This window comes from Cyprinus carpio, chromosome B11 (assembly GCF_018340385.1).
Source record: "Cyprinus carpio isolate SPL01 chromosome B11, ASM1834038v1, whole genome shotgun sequence".
Taxonomy (NCBI): Eukaryota; Metazoa; Chordata; class Actinopteri; order Cypriniformes; family Cyprinidae; genus Cyprinus; species Cyprinus carpio.
The window spans coordinates 15,594,557-15,614,674 of NC_056607.1; the positions used below are offsets into that span (position 1 = coordinate 15,594,557).

A 20,118-nucleotide genomic window follows, 5' to 3' on the forward strand; every position below is an offset into this window, starting at 1 on the left:
ATATATATATTATATATATATATATATATATATATATATATATATATATATATATATAGGGACAAGGTATTTAATCGAAAGTGATGATGACTGTCTTGACATATCCCTATATATTTTTTTTCAATGTTAAAAAAGCCTATGCTTTAATCCATCAACTCAATAAATTATTGAATAAATAGGACTGTTGTCACAAGGGGTCCATGGTTTCACACCTGGCTGGCAACCTCACAGTCATCCTCATACAACCTCTCTGGAGTCCTATGAACAAGCCGTTTCTGGGATACCTGGAGGAGAAGAGCAAAGAGAAAGTCAGTCCTAAAGAAATCTAACCTTCTAGTAACCCTCGATGAATCTCGTGAGTGACTGCACAATCAGCAGCTCTGTGACGTTGTCTGAAGGCGTGTCATCATAAATCTGGGTTACACAACAGCTGAGGCTTAAATGATGGATCTCACAGTGTATTCTTACAACCAGAAATGCAAGCAACTATAGAATGGTTTCGAGCAGGGGTGGGCAAGTAAGTTTGGCATCGGGCCAAAATAAATTTCGCCACTAGATGGTGGGCCAGAACATAGTCAAAGAATAATTTCAGAAACTAATTAATGAAAAATGAAACTAGGATCGCCTGTGACAGACTTTTGCAGTGTCTTTTAGAACTGGTAGTGAGCTGATCCTGTAGTGTAGTAGGACAGTCATTAACAAAAAATTACATCCTTAATTATTTCCTCTTTCCAAATTGTGAATAATAAATGTATATCATTTTAATTAGCGTGTTACACAGTGGAGCCTAACTTATTGTAATAATTATTTGCCATTCCATCAGCTGTTGTTGCTTAAAGCCTGTTGCCGACCTCTAGTTTAGAGTGTATATGCAGAATTTTGTCTAATTTTATCCAAATATTTTCTCACGAAGTCATTGAAAAAGGACATGAAAGAACAAAGTGTCTTTCATTACGCTAAAAGTTTCTCAAATAATGATAATACAGTAGTTATTTTGAAGTCACTTTTCACTTTGTTTTTGGTTTAGGGAGTCTGGTAAGTTGAAACTGTATTTTTTTTTTGTTTGTTTTTCTTTCATTTTGATTTAGGAAGTGTAGAGGGTTTAAAAAAAGAGAATTTTTGTTTGTTATTTTGGCCTTGTCTGCCCCTGACGTTAAACCAACTTGTTAATCAATTCTTATTCAACATCTCTCTGGTTCTGAGACTCTCTTCCTTTTCCTGTTACGGCTGACCCCCAGTGGTCATTACATCTACAAGACGAGCCCAGCTGCCTCTGCATTTGAAACTGTGATTCTGTAAATCATTGCATGACATGATATAGGATTGCAGCAAATGTGAGTCAGGCAGTGCTGATGTTCCCACATATGATCAAAATATCTTCAAAGCGACAACCCAAGACCAAATGACTAAATTAACCACCAAAATAACACACCTGAAAGTTCGTGGTTTTGAATTTGGGTTTCTACAAAGTTTCAAAATGAGTGAATCTGTCTGCACATCTAAGAAGCTCTTGTATTTTGAAGGCATTCATACCCCATCTTAAATTTATTCAACTGGGAATTTTCAATGATTTGTTATGAAACTTGTTGGTACATGTGCACCACATTCTCTAGTGGTCTGAGTGCACATTTTTGACTGTAGTGTAAGTCCTAGCTCCGACCCAAATAATACTGACACCTACATTCTTGTTTGAGATACAGTTTAAAGGTGTTTGGGACTGATTTAGCTCAGTAGTTCTCAAATGATGTGTCGCAACTCAAAGATATATTCTGATAGGGCCCAAGACATCAGTTCTGGGGAACAATGGTGTCTGAATATGCCTACCTCCATACTACATATTGTAGGTGAAAAACAGTGTGTGAACAATGTAGTATGTCTTCTGTTGTATTAACATTGAGTCTGTAAATATTCAACATTCTGTTAGGCTTCTACAGTTCTTTTTATTATTTTATTGTTTCATTTTTTATATAATAAACCATTTTGGTGCACAAAATCTGGGTCCCAAAGCAAAACTTCTGAAGTCAATGTTCAATCTATTTTTACTGTAATGGAGAATTTAAGTTCACTAGTACTCCAATTAGTAATGGATTACAGTAAACAGCGTTAGGTCGTTGGGAATTATCCTTCTGACATCTTAACAAAGGACTTTAGTTTGACGAGTGACACCACCATGTATGCTCAGGTTTTCTGGTGTATTCTTGCCTCTTTATCTACAATCAAATTCAGTGCCAAGCAATATGGAAAAAAGCAGCTAACAAAGACACCTATCGGTTTCAGCTAGGAACATGCCAGCTATTAAAATGTTGCTTGAGGAGGTGCACTGGCCAAACAACTTATCTGGCTTTCTCTTGAGAAATAAAGGAGCTAATGGGCCGGGCCACTATCACCATTTCCTTCCGTCCAATCAAGCTTTTGTCCCTGGGGAATGGAATGCTCACCTACATATCAAGTTCACACACTGTAGCCACCACAAGCTTGAATGGAAATAAACAGCAGAACAACCTTGACTGCATGTTTTCCCACTAGACTGTGGGGTTAATGGGAAAGTTCATGGGTGTGAGGAATGGGGAAAGCTTTGAGTGGAATGAAAACCTGTATGTGAGAATACAAATGACTCAAAGTAAGCAAATGATCCATCTGATGAAGTATATGCTGCATTTGGAGCAGAGTATGTGAGTGGAGTGTGTAATCACAATTGAAATTGCACCGGTTTAAAGTTCTACTGTAAAGTTCTTTCAAAACTTGTCTTTTTATATCAAGATATATATAAAGTAAAATAACGTTTGGGTAGTTTAGGTACTGTTGTGAAGATGATGTGTTAGTATTATGATATAATTGTTCATTGTTCCGAGCTGAGCATAATTAAAACACATATTCACTATAGAAATCTTTAGAAGAATCTATAGAAGTCTTTATGATTCCATGAACTCCAATACATTTCCTGGAAAGCACAATTTTAAAATTCCCTGATATTTCCAGTTCATCCATGACTGTGGGAAACCTGATACACATCTGTGAGGAGAGATTTTATTTCCTTATACTGTATGACAGAGCATCTCATTAATTTTTTGTTTTTCTATTTTTCAAATTAATACAAGTAAATCTGTAGTCATTCATCCTCGGTCATTAATTTCCATTTAACATTAATATTTTTGATAATGTCTTCCACAAAATTAAATTTCTCAAATTCCATATTTATTTCTTTTCGACTGGTAAAGAATAGTCAGTCAGCACTGTAAAACCTAAGGTGATTTGTTTTATTTATTAATGTATGTAATGCTCAGAATGGAGCAGTAGCAGAGTTTCCTTTGAATATGCGAGAATATGTCTTTCCTCATACACTACCATTCAAAAGTTAATATTTTAATGCAAGGATACATTAAGTTGGTCGGAAGTGAGAGTAAAGACATTTATGATTTTACAAAAGATTTATATTTCAAAGAAAACTTACAATTAATCAAAGAATTCTGAAAAAAAAAAAATCATGGTTTCCACAAAAAATATTAAGCAGCACAACAATTATTTTCAACGCACAATACGAAATGTTTCTTGAGCACTAAATCAGCATATTAGAATGATTTTTGAAGGATCATGTGACACTGAAGACCAAATAATGGTCTCTTAAAATTAAGCTTTGCAATCGCAAATTTTGCATTTTAAAATTTATTCAAATAGAAAATAGTTATTTTAATTTGTAATATTATAAAACAATATTTTCATTTGCATTTTTGATCAAATAAATGCAGCCTTGGTGAGCATTAGAGACTTCTATATATAAAAATAAACATTTTAAAATAATCTTACAGTCCTCAAACGTTTGAACAGTAGTGTGCACTCATTTAAAGCATTGTGTTCTAATGTCTCTGGGCAACCATAAACAACAAAATGACAATTATGATTTGTGTGCAGTTTGCTATTGTGCCATTCCCTACGCTAATTCCAACCAAAAGCCCTTTCATAGCTGAACACCACACCTAGCTCCAGCAGTGATCTCACTTTGACACAGCAAGCGCATCAAGCCAATCTTCCCCCGCTCCTCAGGCAGGCCTGGGCAGTGCGTAACTGATCTGCCTTTTCTGGAAATTCCTCTCCCAACAGACTGATACTTGACAGAAAGGCGATACAGCTCTATACTATTTCATACAGAGACAAGATAGTTACACATTTGGAGATGTTTCCTTTCTCTTTGTAGGTCAATACATTTACCGCACATTTATTGTGAGTGACTGTGAGGAAAGCCTATTTACCTGCTGTTCCTGGAACCGGTGGTGCTGGGAAAGCGGGGACTCTTGCCCAGGTGGATTTCGGATGCGGAGCGCGCCCTGCCTGTTCCGGTCCAGCGAGCGTGGGCGAGGCGGTCGGAGTTGGTTGCGCTGGTGCCACGATTTGAGTTCCTCCGACACCACCTGCCGTGGCAGGCCTCTATTAGGGTGATGCGGATACTCTCTTAGCGAAGGAGCCCGTGACAATTTCACATGGGCGGGTAACAACCTGCAACTTCCCTGCTGGGAAGGCAAAGCCTCACTGTAGCAGTACTCATAGTGACCATTAGACGAATAAACAGGTGAGGGGGCCTGGTGGCTTATGTACGACAATCTTCCGCTGTCCATTTCCAAGGGGTGACCCCATCCGTCCTCCACGTACCCCCTGGAAAAACTCGGTGAGGACTGGTACTGACCATTCTTGTAGAAGTGGGTAGGAGAGCATCTTTGTGGTATGTGGTTGTCATTGAAGCTGGTGTATTGGTATCCGTACTGGGGTTGGTAGGGCCACGGAAGTTCCCCAGGGTGCTCCTGGCAGGGCGAGCTGGTGTATGACTGGACAGAGTGCTCTGAGTTGCTGTCCTCAGAACTAGAGTAGTACAAAGGGTTTCCTACATTTAGACTTATAGGAGAGTATTCTGATGGTGTCACCGCAAAGTCTGTCAACCGTCTCCTGGGGCCCCTTGAGCGCCCACGTTCCCGCTCGGAATCATAAGGATTGGGATCAGTGTTGGGAACTCTGTTTTAATGAGAAAATTAATAGATTTGTCAACATTTGAGATGATCATACAATATATAAAACACATGTGATTTGAACTGTGCCCTACCACTCCAGAGTTAGGGGTCAGTTTGATTTTTTAAAAAAAAAATTTTTTTTTTATATAGCAAGGCTGCATTAAATTGATCAAAAGTGACAGTTCTTCCTCATACAGAGAAAGAAATGTATCATGGTTTACAAAATAATATTAAGCAGCACAACTGTTTTCATTATATATGATAATAATAAATATTTCTTAAGCACCAAATCAGCATATCAGAATGATTTCTAATGGATCATGTGACCCTGAAGACAGAAGTAATGGCTGCTGAAAATTCAGCTTTGCTGTCACATGAATAAGCTACATTTTAAAATACATTAAAATGGTTTGAAAACAGTTTTTTTTTTTATTGTAATGATATTTCACAATATTACTCTTTTTATTATATTTTGATCATAACAATGCAGCATATTACATATGAAATATAAATGGGTTATAATTATATAAAATATATTTGTATAAAAATAAATAATAAATAGGGGTCTATACCAACCGCAAACTTTAGAATGGTAGTGTTTGTGAGTAAACTGGAATCAAACCTAAAGGACTGTATCCTGCGCAGGTGCATCTCTGGAGTGGAGGGTGCGCTGCAGGACTGTGTGTGTTTCAGAGCAGCATGGGTGGGTATCTGCAGTGGTATCCTGGGCTCCGCAAGACAGACCTCCAGAGGAGGCAACGTGGGGGTAACAGCAGGACTACTATGCAATGAAAAACAAAAACACTTTTTTTTTACACCTTTGAAGACAAAACCAAAACAGTACAGCTGTAGTTTTGCAATGACGTGCTCTACTGACAATAATACATGTATACAATAAATCAACTTTGAGATGTTTAGCTTAATAGCCATTACAGAAGAGGAGGTGTGGAGGAGGTGTGAGTCAAAACTGCTTTTCAAAGGTCATAGTTGACATGCGTTTGACATTTAATACTTGCTTTGCACTGTAGAAAATGTAAAGAAATTAAAAGATATATGTACCTGGATTTGATGCTACTAGAGTGAGATTTTTTCTTTTTCTGATAGGGCTGGTCCAAACTACTCTCCATCCAGGGAGAGTTTTGAATGGGGGCAGGGTCATGCTCTAAGACTGGACTCTGGCATGTGTGCAAATCCTCCAGGGATTGTGGCGGGGTTTGACAAACAGTGGCCTCCGGGGGCCGGTAGGAGGGGACTATAGGTGTATGAGGAGGGGGATGTGAGTTGGTTAGAAGTGGAGGGTGAAAGTCTACAGCAGGAGCAGGAGGCTCTGAAGAAAGCTGGGAAGACAGTTCCTCTGAAACATGGATGAGAGAGAGATTATTTAATTTAACAAGAGTTACTGACATGAATAACTTAATATATATATATATATCTGTAGCAATAGTCAAAAATACATTGTATGGGTCAAAATGATTGATTTTTCTTTTTATGCCAAAAATTATTAGGATATTATGTAAAGATCATGTTCCTTGAAAATATTTTGTAAATTTCCTACCATAAATATATTAAAACTTAATTTTTGTTTATTAATATGCATTGCTAAGGACAATGCACTAAGCAAAGCTTCTTAGAAAGATTTGAAGGCAATTTTCTCAATATTTAGATTTTTTTGCACCCTCAGATTCCAGATTTTTAAATGGTTGTCTTAAAATAATATTGCACCCTTATGACTGGTTTTGTGGTCCAGGGTCACACACACACACACACACACACACACACACACACACACACACACACCACACACATATATATATAATATATATATATATATATAATATAATTATATATATATACATATATATATATATATATAATTAATAACAATTAATTAATAATATATTAAAGTCTTTATCATTTCTATTTTTCAAATAATATAATAATTTAATAATAAAAACCTTTAAATAAACTATATATATAAATAAAACATAATAATAATTTTATATAAAAATAATCACTTTTGCCCCTTTTTTAGGGATTGCAATATCTGAAAAGTATCTGAAAAAAACACTATGCATAAACATGGTTTTGACTTACCTTCATCCAGCACAGCTGAGTCTGACAACGAGCTATTGTCTGAAGTGCCTTGATATAAAACAGATAAAATAGAACAAGATGATCTTTGATAATCAAGCTGTTAACTCATTACATGGTGGAGTAAATTGAAAAAAAGTACAAAAAACCCCTGAAAAAGTAAATGTTCCTATTAATCACTCACATCCTCTCTGTGTGATCATGCCAGGGCGTGGTGAAGAACGGCCATGTTCCAGTCTCAGCCTGAACACAGCTTCCTGTAGTTCTTTGAGTTTTCTTTCCTCACGCTGGTACTGCTGTAGACGACTCCTCTTTACCGCTTTGCTGAGATGTTCCTCCTGGCACAGTCTCTGTGCCGCCACGTATATCTGCTGCTGAAGAGCTAGATCAGCCTCCACAGAGCTCAGCTCAGAGTTCTGTGTATCATGTTCATCAGATTCAGACATATTTATATGAACAGTCGATTGTTATCCATGATTTCTGTGAATGCAGATTAAGAGTAAGTGTAGGACTTTACCTCAGTTCTATGTAGGATGCTTGGCTCATCTAATTTAAAAGCAGCTCCGATGCGCTGGCGAATTTTAGGGGGCTTCTCTCCAGGGAACAGGGGATAATCTGAGGACAAATGTCCTGTGAGCTCCTAAAACAGAACAGGGAATTGATTAGGGATGCCCTAGAATTACAATTCTGGCTCATAACTGATTTGTTCTTTGTTATTCTTGCCAAATGGCAGATAATAAAAATCTATTTGAAAAAAAAAAATAATAATATCATGGGTGGTCAGAAAGATCTGTAATTTCTCATTGTATTTTGTAAATATAATTACATTAATTACATAATCAAACAATTAAGTGAAACAGAACAAAGTCACAAGCAAGTTATCACGAACAAGCCTTTAACCAGAATTCCTGTTTCTCCAGTAAGAATCCTTTCAGCGAGTCGGGACAAGTTACAGCTTTCAACTGCTACATTATGTAAGCTTGTTGTTGAAAGATTCGTTTCTAACCTAAGCTGTACTAAGAGCTCTACCTGCCAAACTAAACCAGCCATCTATCTTCTCCAAATCCATGCCAGCATACGTTTAGATACAATTCTCTTTGAGACAAAAACCTCAAGCCCACAGCTCTTTAAAAAAACCACAATAGAGATGAAGCCCTTCAAAAACGGATGATACACACTGGCGTGACATCAGACTTATTTTGACATAAAGGTGTCATCAGGCACTGAAGAACACCTGGACAAGCCTGGCAAGTGACTCCAACAAGAAGCAATGATGCATTTCTGTGACTTAACATCTTTATCAGGAGGACTAATACACCACAATGCCTCTGGGTCTGAAGGTGATGAACCTTTAGGTGACTTGCTCACTCAATCATTGGCTTGAGAGGTGGGTATGATGTTTTTTTTTTTTTTATACCACAAATAACCATTAAGCATCCAGTGGCATTTGACATGCCTTCTGAAGAAGTTATTTTGGGCAGAAAATTAAACTTCAAAAACATGATGGTATCAGCATGCAGTGGAAGTCCCCTCTAATTCCCGTGTGAGAACTGCCTTATCTCTTTTCAGGAGTGTTTTGGTGGAGCAGTGGGTGTAAACAGTAACTTACAGCCTCTCTGATGCAGAGTTTCTTGAGCTCCAGTAAGCACATCTTCAGCCTGTCCTCCAAAGCTTGCTGCTTGAGTTTCATGACCCGAGTATGAGTATTCACATCCTTCATCACTGTGGTGGGGCTGTCAGGCCCTACAACAAATAAAAGACCCTGATGAGGAGCAACTTCAAGACAATAACAGAAATTGTATAAAGAACTAGTCAATATAGATAATTAAGTGTTGTTTATTCTAAATCGTAACCAAATTATGATATAGTATCCTAACAAAAAACCCTAATGATGCCAATTTATAAACAGCGTTTGAGCAAAGGCAAATCTCAGAAACTGATCTAGACTTTCAGGAAACAAATACTCATCAACGACTATGATATGATCAAAAATGAAGGCAATAACTGGTGGTTCCAGTCTCTGAAAACAGCTAAATGATTGACAACAAAGGATTTATTTCTTCTGTATCCGGTGACTGAAAGCAAACGCCTCTGGCATGTCTGGAGAGCTTATCTACTGAATTCTTAAACATACATTTTCAATCAATCATGTGACAACACACAAAGAGATAAGTGAGCAGGGACCAAAAAAGAAATGTATGAATGCACAGAAAAAATCTGATTATTAGGTATGCATCATATCCCTTTGTGAGAAATAGACTGACTTGTTCTAGTTTAAAAGGGCTTTTATTAAAAACCTGCTATAGCGTGGCTGTTTCCGATTCAACCGTTACACCATTACAGGTGTAATGTACATAATCTTCCTTTTCAGAATTGAAAACCAACTACTAAAACATGCATTTGCAAATGTATGTAAAAATTATTTTGCTTGCAATTGTAAATGTATGTAAAAAAAAAAAACTGCACTACTGTTCAAAAGTTTGGTCAGTATTCTTTTTTCAACTAATTCTAAATAATACTGACCAAACGTTTGAACAGTAGTGTAACTTTTTACATACATTTACAAATGTAAATTAAAATAATAAATAGTACAATAATAAATGTTCATCAAGGCTGCATTTATTTGATCAAAAATGCCATAAAAACAAAAATAAGGTGAAAAATTCTTACAATTGTAAAACATTTTAAGATTTCAAAACAATTGTTATATTATTTCAAAAATGTTATATTTAGAAATTTAGGCCTAATTTATTCCTGAGATGGCAATGCTGAATTTTCAGCAGCTGTTATTCCAGTGTCACATGATCTTTCAGACATCATTCTAATATGCTGATTTGATGCTCAAGAAACATTTTTTTATTATTATTTATGTTAAAAAAAGTTGTGCTGTTTAACATTTTTGTGGAAACTGTGATGCATTTTTCAGGCATCAGAAAAAGACATACTGACCCCAAATGTCTGATTTGTGAGTGTATAATAATCTATACATGTCTATTATAAATATAATTTTATTTATGTGTTGTGCAAAGTTTTGCATCCCAAGAGTGATTTAAGAGCATTTAAATTTTTAAAATATTTTTTAGCTTCTAATCCTTTCATTGAACTATACAGAAGAAAGAACAACACAAAGCTAAGTAAATAAATAAATGATAATTTTTTGGGTGAACTAACCCTTTAATTTCACAACCACATGCTATATGGCATAAAATATATCATTGTATAGGCAATGTGTAACAGGCTGAACCTACCAGAATGCAGAATAACCCCACTGTCAGTATCACTGATCTCCTCTTTTCCTTCCATGACGGCTGGTCAAGTGGTCTTCGAAGTGAAAGCCTCGGTTTTCTCTTACTTTACAAGTTCCTAAAAAGCAAACAACTTTTATCACACTCACCAGAAACCAATTTAGCTGTTCAAGCCAAAGTGAACAAAAACTAGTCTTGTGGAACCACTCAGCCCCTGAGCTGTGGTGGGTGTCCTGACCCAGAGCCACAGGGGTCAGAGCGGATTCCAGGAGACTGTTCTGGCAAACAAAAGTTTTCACAGGGCCACTAAAAATCACAGTCTAACTACGCCTCTTGGCTATGTGCCGTCAGCAAGAGCTCAGGGTGAGCTTTAACTAAGAGGCCATTCAAGTAAATACTCTTCCTTTAAACATCCATCTGTATCTAAAAAATGTAAATTTTCCAGGAGGAACAAGGCCGTGCTGTGCTTAGATTACAACACTGGAATGCTCCCAACAGAAGAGGGCTGCTATGCCTCATTGCACTCACTTGTAATTAATTAACCTCGATTCACTTCTACAACAGTCTCTCAGACCACTTACAGTTAAAAGGAATTGCAATTAACTAAAGACTGGTATTCACGTTTCTTATTTATATATACAAACATATATATATATACTTGTATATAAAGTGACCTAATAGTAACATAAATTAACAGCTAAATAACTTTATATACATACATATTTCAGTGGCATTTCCCAACAAAATGTGACATCATAATGCCAAAGTCCAGACCACTACCAGCTTGTGACACATATGTTCTGCGGTGTATGACTCTGACAAATCCAAGAGTCTCACCGCTGGGCTTCCTGTCAATATCAAAATGTTATTCTACGTCATGATGACAATATCCTGAGTAAGCTGTGAATATCTACAGTTGGAACAATGATTAACAGATGCTAGATATTAGATCTATAATAGATCAGCTGTGATTTTATTACTTTGAAACTGCAGATGCACTCTAAGTCACTAACAGTGCAACCAGTAATTCTCAATATTACAATCTTTAAAGAGATGTAACACAAAAGTATCCTCATGTTTATAAGGTTTTATTATAATTATTGTTAACTGTTCTACCAGTAATGAATGAAATATTAAATCCTAACCAATAGTAGTAATTTTTATATTGGGAATCAATTTTAACTACAGTTTTATTTCTGGATTTTATTATAAGTAATATTAATAAAATTACTGCAAAGGCTATAACTTTTAAGTTAAAATTTCTTGATTTGAGAATGAATGGATCTAAAAAGTTGGTGTTATTTATCAGTAGACTCAATATTAAAGAACTGATAACTGATCAAGGAAAAAAAATCAAGCTGATGTTTAGAAGAAGCAAAATTAACACACATTAAACTAACTCCAAAAATTGTTACTTGTTATAATTACAAATATCATATCACACAACCAGTGAAAACATTCTCTCTATAAAAAAAGCTAGTTCTAAGCATTTAGCTTTGCTTGTATGATAACTTATATGATAAACTACAGTCATTATCACATTAAAGTACTCACATATTGTAAAATACTGATCCCTCTTAAAGTATAACTGTATCCGGCAAACAGAATAATTTGATTTCCAAGAGATGTCTAGCTCCACACTGCACTCCCAACTCTGGATGAGCACCGGTAGGAGTTTGTACGGTGAAATGAACCTGGGCGTGTCTTGTACATACCTCTGTGTGAGTGTGTGTGAGAGCTATCACAGTGTCACACCTCTTGTACATACTTGTTGAAGGCTATAATAACTCCCACTGTTGTCGTTGTTATAAGCATGTGCACATACAATTATGAAGCAAGTGATGAAATCAAACCATAAAAGTGTAAACAATGTCTAAGTCAAGACCACAATGTAAATCTTAAACTCAAAATGTAATTCAAACTTGGAAATAAATAATGGGCTTTTCACATTTAAATAGTTAACCTGGTTATCTTGCTTGACGTAAGAGTGGACAGAATGGACTTTTTGGGCTACAATTGTAAGACTTAAATGGTCCCTTCTTCAATTCATGTGTTGTCCATCACTGATATTTTTTCCACTTAAATACAGAAATTACTGTTTATAAAAGAGCAGTGTTCATAACCCCAGGTAAAACGTGGTGCTAACCACGCTTCTTAATTACAAGTGTGAAACGTTCATTTACCCAGGGGTTAAAACCAGGGTTTAGAACGAAGATAATCCAGGGTTAAGGGCTATGTGAAAAGCCCTAATACAAGTTTAGGAAGTTTTAAAATTAAAGAAATGTTTAAGAAATACATGAATAAGAAATGTTTTAAATTGAACAATATTTCTGGGTCACTAATCAAATAAGCAATGTTGTGACATTGATTATGTGAGCTCCTTTATACAGACAACCAGATGTTCATTTATTAAGAGATCTTCTTTGGATTTTCTAAAATCATGCTTACGAATATGATGATCAGGTTTTATACAAACTTGAGGAGTTTATGCAGTTCAAATTTTGCTACTGAAGCAAAAGGGTGAAAAAAATTCACAAAAAAGTATTTTCACATGCATTTAATTTTTTTTTTTGGTTTAGCTTTTCACTGAAATTAGTATGACAATAAAATTATTTGCAATGAAAAAGTGTATTAAATGAAAAAAAAAAAAGCTAAATTAATTTTCGGCAGAGGTCTCCGACATTTGGACTCTGCATAGGCCTCCACAGATCAGTGTTTCATGAGATCCTGCTTCCCCCTAATGGTGATACTTAGGCCAACACCATTTTCAAACCATTACCCTATCACATGGATTGCATTAACATTCAGTACAAAAAATGAATTAAAGTAATCTGGAATATTTTTTGCCATCTAATTAAGAGAACTGGTGTCCCAAAATACCTCAATTCATCATTTGCATTTAAGCTAACCAATTGATGCAAAAATATAATACCAAACAAGCAAGCAAACAAACTCCATGTTCAATTAAATTCTTTTAACAGTACTGTAATGCAAATGCTATTGTCATGCATACGGCTATCTCACTGAGGCATTGTGTAGACACTCATTCCACTCGAACTTTGACCCAACAGGAAACCAACCCACACACAGATGTCAGAGGAAGCCTTCTCCAGAGAACTGGGGGAGACGCTGCACCTGCTGCTCTCATGCATCGCTCACATAACATTCAGGATCCTTGTTCTCACACTGGCTCTCCAAGAATGCCAGTTAAACGCCTAAAGGAGCCACCATGGCTGCCAGACGGGATAGTATCCTATCACCCAAGGAAACACGACTGTTGGAGCATACCAGTATCTGATTTCACAACTAGTCTACACCATTACTCTGTGTCCAAAAAAAATAATATTTGAGTACTCAAACGTAAATTAACTAAGCCATGGGCATTATTATTTTTATAATAAATCACCAAAATTAGGCCTTTTTCAACTCTTTTGCTTCATTTTTGCTTATAGTCACTGGGTTTTGAGCAGTAGCTATATTTGCACGCACCCAAATTATGTTTAGAATAATGATTCATTGCTTAATTGGACTGAAAAATATCTTGTGCACATGAAAAGTGCCATGATTTACAAATGTTTTCATCATACAAACTTTCTCACGTCTTAAAAACAGCTCAGTGGACAATGTAAATGTGAGCTTCAAAAATGACAACTATAAATTAGGAAAAATTCTTAGAAAAAGGATCTGGCCCAACGACAATTTCTTAGTCCCTAATTTGTATATCTTAACATCAAACAAAGGTTACATAAAAACAGTAGGGTTAAATTAGGTTTAAGTTTTCAACCTTCAAAAACAATACAAAGCATCGATAAAAGTATCATAAAGATTCATAAGCTGAGGCTTACATCAGGTTTCCTGAGTCCATACAAATTTGAAATAATGTCATATGAGTTTAGAACAACAGAAGGGTTTAAAAATTGCTGGCAGAATGCAGAAATCAGTACTTGTCTTTGCCTAACATAACCATGGGCTGGGCTCCACAAACACTGAATTGAGCATTGACCTCTGAACTGACCGACCAGATTTAGCCACAAGACTTATGTGGGAAGTAATTGAGTTTTCTGGATCATGTTATTTGTGTCAAAACAAACTCCAAAGGGACTTCCCTGCTAGGAGATACTGTAGGCATAAGTGTGCTATTTTAGACAAATCAGGCGAACACAGCTGATATTTAGTAGGGAAATTTCCGAGAACTGCTTTTAAGCAGTAAATGCACAATGGATGATTAAGAAAACAACAACAGATCATTAGTGTTTGTTTATCTGGCACTAACTAGATGATTCTAGGATTGTTTTTATCTTGCTGTAGCTTTATACTACAGCCTGCTATTAAGAGAGCTAGTACGAGTCCTTTGCTGTAAAATTTCTTGGGTCATGTCAAATGTGCATGTGAATGTGCAAAGTCTGCATAGCAGCAATGGGTCACAAATCTAAACTAGCAAACTGAACAAGACAGTTGTGATAAAATATATACATCGTTTATTTAGTGCAACATCCACTGGATTTCCATAGGATTAGCTGTCTAAAAGTTAAAGCTGATATTGTATGGAAGCCTGTAGATTCATATCTCGCCTCCTCCCGGGGATGTGGGATATATTGGATTATCATGTATGGGAGCCGGAGAGGGTTTTATTATTGTGGGGATCTCCCCCATCCTGCCCATTAAGACAGGGAGCTCAGGCACACTGGGAACACCAGTGAACTGTGACGGCCGCATATTAACCTTTACTTAGGACCTGTCTACACCAGGCACAAAAAAAATTAAAAATAAAAGAAATGATGACAAGAAAAAGGTCTAAAAGGTCCAGTTTTACTTGATTTACATTTAGATTCAGAAAAAAAAAACCACTGAATTTTGCCATTATATAAACGTCTATTAAATACCAGGTTATAACTACATAAAAAAAATCTATATCTACGCATTATTCTCACTAATGTTATGTATGATATTGCATCCACATTGTAAAAAGAGAAAATATGCAGCTATTTTTTTATGATCTGACCCCACTTTCATTAAAAAAGTCAAGATGATTCAGTCATTTTAAAAAATACTACTATAATACATTAGACTTGAATTAAACACATTTTTACTTTAACAGACAAAACATTTTGTACAGTTTAAAGTATCAGCATAAAACAATGACTATAAGGCTAAACTAAATTACAGTCTAACAACTGCACTGTATAAAATTACAATGGAGGTATCTAATAGTGTAGAAGCATGTGAACAGAAAAGAGATGTTACACTTAAGAAGACAGATTAGGACAGACAGTAAGAAAATAAGAAAATGGAATTGTCAAAACAACATTCCACAAACCATTCTGTGACACTGAAAAGACACTGCTATCTTTAAGCACGAGGAAATGTTACATTTAGCCTTAATAGGAATAGGAAGGGCCTCAAACTTGGTCCTAAATATACACTCTGTGGGTCAATGTCAGTAATTATTGACTTGTAAATACTCCAAAATAGAATCCATAGTATGACACTGCATAATTAAAGCTTTGGCATGTGAGACCGAGAAGGAATAAGTATGTTGAGGCCTGTGAACACCAACACTGCACCCTGGCATTTGGAACTTGTGTGGCTGCAGGGCTCCCTTTTGGCAGAAAGAGGATGTAAAGTGGAAATTGGTTTAAATGAGCCAAAGCACAGATGGATTCTCTGATGTGGACTGACATGTCGTACGCTGTACCACCAGCACTGCAGAGCAGCACGAATCCCTCAGGCTGCAAACCCCAGAGTACTTTCCCTCCGTATATTCATTACAACTGCGGCAAGACTGAGCAGATGAAACGGACCTCACAGATCCTGCTTAACTCACTCTGCTTCACTGGGCGGTATGTCTGCTAGTGGAAAATGTTTGTGGCTAGTTACCCGGGACATAGCACACATTTCAATATAATCATTATAATAGGCAAACAGCAGAATAATATCAGAAATAAACTTTGAAGAACACATTAAAGGGAAATTCCAGCTTTGATCAACACCACTTGTGGCACTATGTTGATAACTACAATTTTTTTTGACTTGCCCTCCTCTTTTCTTTTAAAAAAAGAGCAAACATTGGTTTAACAATGAGGCACTTACAATGGAAAGGAGTGGGGCCCAAAAAAGTCTTTTCAGTGTAACGTCATATCTAATTTTACAACTTTGTTGCCACGACAATACAATGGCTAAAACCCTAACAAAGAAAAAGTGATGAGAACAAGTTTTAACTGGATAATTATTGTATTTCTATTTATTATATGCTTCACATTTGTTTTTAAATTCACCAAAAAATTCCCCCATTTCTTTTCATTGCAAAATGCTTCACTATAACCTTGATTTTTCCATATTATGCCGCAAATGCTGTCGATTGAGCTTAACTTATTATTTATTTCTTTAAATGTTAATTGTATTCTGCATGTACACAGTGGAATATTTCTGTCAGGAATACCCAGGGCAGCATTGCACCGATGTTCATTTATCTATTACTCATGAAAACAATATCTTGTTTTAATCGTCCTTTCTTTATCCAAAAGGAAGTGCAGTGTTTCTTTGAAATCAGTGTGTTATGGTTACGTATGGCTGTAGTTGGTTCCTGTTTAGTCTTTGTGTCATTGCACAGGACAGTAGATAAAATATCTATCTACTGTCCTGTGTGGTGACGCATGTGTAACAGTAATGCAGTTTAATAAAAAGCTATTTCTAACTAATTCCTTCAGGTTTACAAGATGGAATGATGCTGGATGTATTAGTTTACAAGAAAGGACACCATTCAATCACTTTTCTATACTGACTGTCCTGATTTGTATTACTCTAGACATCATACAGTACAATGTATATTTTATATGGGAAGGTACAGTCATCGCTCAATGTTGAAATATGAGCCAGGAAGAATCTAGAATAAAATAACACAATAAAAGTCAAATCCAATATAATGCACTGCCGCAATAGCGGACGAAACAGAAACATCACTACAGTGCCTGACTTTTTGTATTAGGCCACATCCAGAGGTGCTAATGAGAGCCTTAAAACTGAGCTGTCGGCAGCAAACAATACACACACACTGCTTGGCTCCGGTTTGGCCAACCCTGTCTATGAACCAACAAAGCCACAGATTCCAGGGCTATTCACGTTCAGTGGTCTACACACCTCCTTCTAATGCCGGCCCACTCAAATCACCCTTGATGCTCTGAATCACACTGAACACTGGATTCCAAAGCATTACACAAGGACAATTTGTTCAGTCGACTTTCTTACACAAGGAACAACACCTGAACAATTACATTAGACTACAGAGCATAGACTTTTTTACTTAAAAGCTAAACTTGTAGTTCTGATCTGTTTTGAGACTAACTGATCTAGTTCACGTGTCTTTATAAGCAATAAACCAAACCCCTGTTGCAGAAATGAGTATTCCCAGCTGAATAAATGAATGGTGTGTAAAATAATATCCACCTTTAGACAATGAAACAATATAAGCATGTGATTCTCACGCCACAGTTAAAATACCTGTGCAGGTTTTTTTTCCTCCCTGGGTTCTAAACAAAGCTTTACAACTTCTCTACACTGTCCACACAATATTACACCTCCATATAAACAATAGGAGCTTACTAACTTCACACTGTTAAAATGTTTTCATTATTATAACATCCTTTTCCCCATGCAGTCCGCATTTCACACTACAATATAATTTTGTGATTTCTTTATAACTTTAGGAGTTACTAGATTTAAAAAACTGATTTTCTTAGTTACTAGTTAAATTTGAAGAGGTCAAAAAGAGAAAAGGACATAGCACTGCAGGTTATATGATGGCATTGCTTTGATTTTACTTACGTTTAAGGCAGCAACTCAACTTCAACACAAAATGGACTAGGAAACTGTTGTCTAATTATTTAAAATGATTTCACAACTAGAAAAGAGTTTACATTTAATGAACCATTTAGGGTATCACTAAACCACTACATTTTAAAATAAGCACGTACTTATTAAAGAACTTTTGCAGTGATATTTTCAACATAAACACTGGATTTGTCGTTGTTACAAAATCTGAATATATTTATTTTGCTGTATTCTCTAGAATCATTAAAATTGGAGTCAATGTTACTTTGTTCAGTAAGTTACACCATGCTTTGAAACTATGTATAAGTAAATATATACTTTCTAACTTCTAACTGTATAGATATCTAACTTTGAATAGTTATAAAGAGTTTGAATACTTGCAAAACTCTGGCTCAAGCAGCTGGGATGTATAAACTAAATGTTCATCTGGTGTGCTGCGTTAGTTAAGGCTATGTGTAGGTATTATGGATTAAGGAAAATAGTACCATACCTTTTGTCGTCATAACAGGAAAACCTACGCAGAGTCCTCAAATCTTTACGCAATGCCTTATCATGGGGTATTATTTATCCACGCTTTCTCCAGCACCGCATTCCAAATTGAAGTAAGCGAGACGCTGAAGAATGGACGATACCAAACCACACGAACTAAAGGTGTCTCATCTCACGTAGATTCTTGTTGATTGTTCTGACAATAGAAATAACATCTAAAAGAAATTCGTAATGCAGCAAATTTAACCTGTCTTTTTATTCTATGTGCTTTAAGATGGCACTTTTTTGGAAACTTAAAACCATACCCCCATGTCACAATGGTACGCCCCTCACCCCTCCAGAAACTTTTTTCACAGCGCTGACTGAACTAGCAATGGGAAGTCCGACTCATTTTCCCGAATCGGTTCTTTTGAACAACTTGTTTCAAAGAACTAGTTAAAACGATTCTGTACCGTTTAAAGGGGTGCTATTATGCTTTTCACTTTTTCAACTTTAGTTAGTCTGTAATGTTGCTGTTTGAGCATAAAAAAGATCTGCAAAGGTACAAAGCTCAAAGTCCAATTATTTTATTTAACAGAAATCACCTTTTAAAAACGAGTGATTCGTTTGGACTACAACGCATATTTTCTGGGATTTGTGATATCACAAATACCGACGAATGGGACTGGTTGAGCGGCACTGAGTGTTATCCGAGCGGCAACCTCCCGCTCTCTCTCGTGAAGGCAAGTGACTAAACCTGCAATTCATCGACTGGCCGCTAGAGGATGGCTGCAAAAGGGAGTCAGTCCCATAGACTCCCCATGTTAAAATGCCCAACTTTACAGCAGAAAAAAACATGTTTAAAGCCTGGTTTAAAAAGTGGTTTTGGTCTATATAGCAAATTTTGCCCTTCATGACAACTGTGAGGGGAGTGACTTTTTTTATAACTCATCCGTTTAAATTATATTAAGGCTTAAAGTTCTGCATAATTGAGGGTGTGGCCACTTGAGTGACAGGTGGATTGCCGCTGCTGACACTGCCGTCGAGCTAGGTGGGCGTGGCTTCAGCAACCAGCTCCCGCCTTTTTGCCCATTTTCGATTATCCGGGAAAGACGCGCAGTGACGAGTGGCCAAGATGGCGACGGCCCACTCTGCACACTTTGAGCTTCAAAAACACTCTTCAGGAGTCTACGGGTGACGTCACGGACACTACGTCCATGTTTTTATACAGTCTATGGTGTTATCACTATGCCAGAGACACGCTAGCTTTCCCAAGGCAGACGAACTTAGAGTGGTTACAATCATCCGGTTTTAAATCCCGCTCAAATTTATTTGATTTTAACACAATAATACACTGAAGCTCACAGGCGGCTATGGTAAGGGGCATGACATTTCCCGACCAATCACAACACACATTGGCTCAGCTAACAAATCAAAGCACATTTCATATTTCAGAAGGTGGGCCTTCATTTGATGCAGGAACTATTCCA

General features: G+C 36.5%; 1 protein-coding gene across 6 annotated transcripts; it reads right to left on the bottom strand.

The window, feature by feature from the left end:
* Positions 1-43: 43 nt before the first annotated feature.
* On the bottom strand, positions 44-18,921 carry LOC109100637 (innate immunity activator protein-like). 6 transcript variants are annotated; one of them, XM_042734149.1, is made up of 11 exons: positions 11,888-12,823; positions 11,053-11,181; positions 10,337-10,451; positions 8,698-8,831; positions 7,606-7,728; positions 7,273-7,504; positions 7,092-7,139; positions 6,057-6,351; positions 5,620-5,778; positions 4,248-5,001; positions 3,738-4,133 (listed from the first exon to the last, which is right to left on the bottom strand). In XM_042734149.1, the coding sequence occupies exons 3-11, from the start codon at positions 10,389-10,391 to the stop codon at positions 4,038-4,040; spliced, it is 1,896 nt and encodes a 631-aa protein (XP_042590083.1). In that variant the 5' UTR covers positions 10,392-10,451; positions 11,053-11,181; positions 11,888-12,823; the 3' UTR covers positions 3,738-4,037. The 6 variants fall into 6 exon arrangements, with proteins under 6 accessions (XP_042590087.1, XP_042590086.1, XP_042590085.1 ...); XM_042734153.1 differs by lacking the exons at positions 3,738-4,133; positions 11,053-11,181; positions 11,888-12,823 and adding exons at positions 44-284; positions 18,651-18,917 and having other exon boundaries at positions 5,620-5,775; XM_042734152.1 differs by lacking the exons at positions 3,738-4,133; positions 11,053-11,181; positions 11,888-12,823 and adding exons at positions 45-284; positions 18,651-18,906.
* Between the last annotated feature and the right edge of the window lie 1,197 nt (positions 18,922-20,118).

What these genes read in the sequence shown, in the direction of transcription:
- LOC109100637 (XM_042734147.1), bottom strand. Translation starts at nt 10,391, where the DNA reads ATGGAAGGAAAAGAGGAGATCAGTGATACTGACAGTGGGGTTATTCTG. An exon ending in CTCAGCTGTGCTGGATGAAG is followed by an intron (nt 6,352 to 7,091) that starts GTAAGTCAAAAC and finishes TCCATGTTTCAG; the next exon opens with AGGAACTGTCTTCCCAGCTT. An exon ending in TCTAGTAGCATCAAATCCAG is followed by an intron (nt 5,779 to 6,056) that starts GTACATATATCT and finishes TTCATTGCATAG; the next exon opens with TAGTCCTGCTGTTACCCCCA.